Consider the following 5,000-nt stretch of genomic DNA (forward strand, 5'->3'; position numbering starts at 1 on the left):
ATGAAATAAAATAATGAAGAAGAAGAAGAAAAGAATGAAAAATAAAAGAAAAGAAGAAGAAGAAGAAGAAGAAGAAGAAGAAGAAGAAGAGAAGAAGAAGAAGAAGAAGAAGAAGAAGAAGAAGAAGAAGAAGAAGAAGAAGAAGAAGAAGAAGAAGAAGAAGAAGAAGAAGAAGAAGCTCACTTCAACTTTCAATATGAACTTATTTTCGTGTCACTGGTTACCGGTTCTGTCAATTCGTCCATCACGAGAGGACTTTTTTTTAAATAACTTTTTGTGATTACAAAGCAAACAATAAACTTTTATTCCACATACTGCTATTCAAATGATTCAATCTTTTATTTACAGATTGTTCCCCCACCCCTCCCCTCACCCGCTTTTTTTTTTTTTTTTTTTTTTTTTTTTTTGTCTATGTCATTTCAGCCTTGGAATGTGCCGATGAAAATTCACCCAAAAAAAAAAAAAAGGGGGGGGGGGGGGGGGAGAGAGAGAGAAGAAGAAAAAAGCCACCTAAAAAGTTGTCGCTGTCATTTTACTAGCAGTATATTCCCATAGTCACGGGTTCATTCCCCACTGGTGTACACTTCCATAAGTCCCTGGTTCACTCCCCACTGATGCCCACTTCCCAAAACTTTGTCGTTTTTCGTCGGGTTTCGGCCATGGAGTTCTTACCTGGGTTTCGGCGGGTTTCTATAAAAATAGAAACACGTCTTCTACAGTATGATGTTCCTTGACCAGGATATTGCCTCGTTAACAGTCACATCGCAATACCTGACGTGTGGCCACAAACAAGGACTCGGCTTTAAATTTTTTAAAAAATATAATTAACAATGCATTACTTTAACTCTGGAATGAAACGATAGGTACAAAAGATTACTTATTCTTATTGAGATCAATCTTTATTCCCAATTACTTGTGAATACACCAATCCGGTAATATGATATGAGTACCAAATCAGTTCCAAATAATACAATGCAACAAGGTCAATGTTCGTCTACGTATAATATATGCAAATGTAAAACATAATCACTAAAATGGAGGAACACTTCATGCATGCATATAATTGACATTGAAAGAAGTACAATGAAAACCCGTTGTAGCGAAGCTGGATAAACCGAATGGTCTATAACTTGAATAGTTTTAATTATATTCCTCTCTGATGTCATTAGGTTTGATAAATTCTGGAGCCTAAGACCGTCAATATAAAATCAACTGCTAAACTGATTTAATTGTAATCAGTTTATGCAATTAGCGTCGTGCACTCAATTTAAACCTGTAGATAAAATTGGCGACCAAGATTTGACTCAATATCGTTTAATTGGTAATGTTTTTACTTTACAACCCGACGGTATTGCATTGAAACAATAGTAATAACATATAATATTATTTTGTTCTCATAAATGTGTGTCGAATGGGGTGATTAAGGCCAGTTGGGGAGACAGTTTTCAGTCAGATATCAGTTAGTCTTCGTTTACACTCTCAGTTTTCACGAGTTGTTGTCACTTCGCCTACAGTTTGTGGATATCCGCTGGTCATAGTCACCCAGTTGGTTTGTGTCATTCCATTCCACTGTATCCCTAGATGATCTGAATTGATGATTAGTCGAGATCGAAATGTGCGTAGATAACTATGTGCCTTGAATTTTAGTTAAATCAAAATTTACAGTCAGAGCATCCATAACTCTTTATATTTCCGAAGGTAACGGCTATAAAGAATGTCACTGTAAGGCGATTATAAGAAAATTTACTTCAAGATCCCAATTTGCAAAGACCGAGTAAGTCTTTCACATCGAAGCCGTTTTAACCTAGAGTGAAAACTTTATTTTTTTAAGAACGTAAAGACCATTTTTACAAATCTGATAACACGAATGTTATGGTCTCGTTGACCTAACGGAATTACTCTCCAACTCACGCAACATAATTCTCCATTTTAACACTGTAAATCACTGCCATAATTATATTGGGTTCGATTATCAGCTCTGTAATTATGTGGATGAATGTAAAGATGTATAATATAGCCCTGTGGTGTTGTTTCACCCTTCCCTTCTTTCAGCATACTTTTTTCGAGAGGGCGAGGGATGGGGAGGGGTTATTGATTTTATTTTTGTTGCTTCTCTCTCTCTCTCTCTCTCTCTCTCTCTCTCTCTCTCTCTCTCTCTCTCTCTCTCTCTCTGTGTGTGTGTGTGTGTGTGTGTGTGTGTGTATTTAATCGTTGTTTGATTGTTTGATTTGTGTAGTTTGTATCATTTTTAATGGATGCAGGCTCGGTGTCTGGTTAGTCTAACTTAAGTACGGCTGGGGTGAATTTTAAATCTGACTTTGGAGACGTGAGTTTACTTTTAATTGCTGAATCGTTATTGATATTGCTGCGACTACTATGAGCTGAGTGGTCCAAAATCTCTTCCATTGTTTCCTCACCAGAGGAGCCCGTTTCGGGTCCAAAGAAAAGTTTGGACACGGAGCTTCGTCTCTTTTTGAATACATCCCTGACATCTGTCCTCCTCTCAATGGACCTTTGTGATACAATAGAAATAATAGCTTGGTAATTACTTTCATCGTCCTCACAGTCCTCTGCGATATCAGTTCCTAAGTATGTATCAGTAATGCTTTTACGATGACGGTAGATATTCTTTGCGTCGCCGTAGTAAGTGTCGCCATCTTCTTTAGGTCGTGTAGTTCGGATCATGTCACCCAAAGAACATCTACGAGTCCTTTCTACACGAGGCTCTAAGGAATCCACTTTTCTTTCCTCCAAACTTCGAGATCGATGAGTCTCGCCTTTTGTTTTCGATAGGTCGTGACCTAATGAATCTGGATCTTTTTCAAGACTTTGTGAAGCTGAATCCTTGTCAGAATTTTTGCGCTTGGATCCTCCTCGCTTTCGATAGAGTCTTTGGCCTGATGTTTGAGATGAAAGGCTGGGTGAGTATCGATACTCAGGGTGATTGGCACTGTAGAGAACCCTTAAGCTGTTGATGTCTTGGGCGCTGCAAAGTGGCGTTGAGGCCGGAACTGTGTGATGGAAGTTTGACAAGTCCATGATGTATGTCGATTCCACATAATTCATGTTAAGAGTGGCAAACCTGAAAATTGAAGAGTGATAAAGAACCATTTCAGCCTTGAGATAAGATGTGCGAATTTACAAAAGTAATTTTTGTTGTTTTTTATTTTATTTTTTTATTTTTTATTTTTTTGAATTAAGGTTATGACTGAGAGAGCATCGGTCTTTGTCACTTTTTCGAAAAAATGCTTCCTTATTTAATTGCCTAATTTCTTACTTTTACTTATTATTACTTCGTACCGCGTTATACGTTAATATTAAGCATCATCTCTTAAATGATTATTGTACAATAGATAATGAACACATTGAACAACCAACGACAGAATAAAATAATACTTCGTTTCAGCAGTTCTTTGTCTTATTAAAATAAAGAGAAGGGAATGGGACACAGATTAGTGTTCGTTAGTTGTATTCGTTTAAAGCATATTCTTTGTAAGTTTGATTGCGCTAAATAAAGTGGAGAGAAAGGAGCATTGGAGATCTCCCAGGCGTTTATAATCAAACAGATTGTGTGTGATAATTTCATTGGGATGATGACACAAAAGGCCTGCAATGAATATGTTTTAAAAATATAAAGTTTAGCTCATATTTGGTGTATGCGTTTATCTTAGATTCTGTTCCTTTGTTTTGTCCAACACCGTGAACACTATCAAGAGGACAGCACGCATGTAAACACTATTTCCTAGGGCTCGGTGGTTTCGATGAGTGGAGAAAACTCACACAATAAAACAATTCATTAAAACAACCAGCCACAACACTGAGATAACAGTCCCGGTGTAGAAAGGTCATTGTAATTATTATTTGTCCATCAATCAAGAGACTGAATTTGATCGATGATGCACTCACGCAATACTGAAGTGGTCCTATTTATAAATAGAGTGTATCTGTCACTCTGAAATATATTGCTTGAATAGCTTATTAATCTATTCTTCTATTCTATGATCTTTGATTTGCTGTCAAGACATTAACGACAACAAAAAGATACACATCTGAATTGATTTTTCTTCTGTGATTTTCCTTACTCGAAGTTTTATCGCCAAAATTGCAAGTAATTCATTCGAGAGACAACAATTCAGTGGGTCGCATGCTTTTGAAGAAAAAGAATCGGCTATAAACAGAAATAAACAATTAATTATGATTTATTGACAATAAAAAAATAGTATTAAAAGGTTTCTATCCAACGGCAAAGTAAAGGGATTTTTCAAAAGATAAATATACTTTTATTTCTTTCTTTGCCTTGTCTGCCAATTACCACTTTCCTATTTCTAATTATTTCCTTATTAAAAAAAAACAACAAATCTATTCACCTGTATCCCCATTTCATCTCGTGGGTATGGTAAGACTTCCTGGCCTGAAAGGAACTGCTTGTGCTGCCACATACACCGTCTAGTACAACGATAAGCTCATATTTTCCACAAAGGAAATCGTCCCTATGAGGAAAAGAGGTATGTAAAAATTATGAAAATTAAATGCTATGGATAGTCTGTGCTTAGCTAAGAAGCTCACAACATTGTCATCCAAAAGTATGACGGACCACCAACAAAAAACTCTGCGTAACCATGAACCTTTATAGTCTGGAAAATACAGTTAAGAGAGAATTACTCATAAACCTGAATGGCAAAAAAAAAAAAAAAAAAAAAAATTTTAATGACAAAGACCTGAGTGACGTCAACTTCATTCTATCAATACATCACAATGTATTCACACGATTGATATTTTCCAGTATTCCTATCAGTTACACTCAAGGGTATCATATGATTTATTGTGGGTTGATAGTGAACCTCAGGATTAAAAGGCTATTTTGTGTGTGTTTAATCTTGTTTTAAACCATGTTCTTGGTTTCGGCGAATCCGTGTACGAGGAAACCGTACTCGACTGTATTCAATTTTTGTGATCAGCTTCATTCAGGTTTTAGACGCAGGGTTCCATATTATTTGGGG

General features: G+C 36.3%; 1 protein-coding gene across 1 annotated transcript in view; it reads right to left on the reverse strand.

Moving 5' to 3' along the window:
• Positions 1-877: 877 nt before the first annotated feature.
• LOC144972882 (inward rectifier potassium channel 2-like) overlaps positions 878-5,000 on the reverse strand; it is a 14,819-nt gene continuing 10,696 nt past the window's right edge. Inside the window, exons 6-7 of the mRNA XM_078914654.1 lie at positions 4,368-4,490; positions 878-3,082 (exon numbers count right to left, since the gene is read on the reverse strand). Of these exons, the coding sequence (XP_078770780.1) occupies positions 2,275-3,082; positions 4,368-4,490 (931 nt within the window). The 3' untranslated portion in view covers positions 878-2,274. The remainder of the gene's footprint in view (positions 3,083-4,367; positions 4,491-5,000) is intronic.

The sequence above is a fragment of the Berghia stephanieae genome, chromosome 5, assembly GCF_034508935.2.
Source record: "Berghia stephanieae isolate SIO BIC M18660-M18661 chromosome 5, UCSD_Bste_1.3, whole genome shotgun sequence".
NCBI lineage: Eukaryota > Metazoa > Mollusca > Gastropoda > Nudibranchia > Aeolidiidae > Berghia > Berghia stephanieae.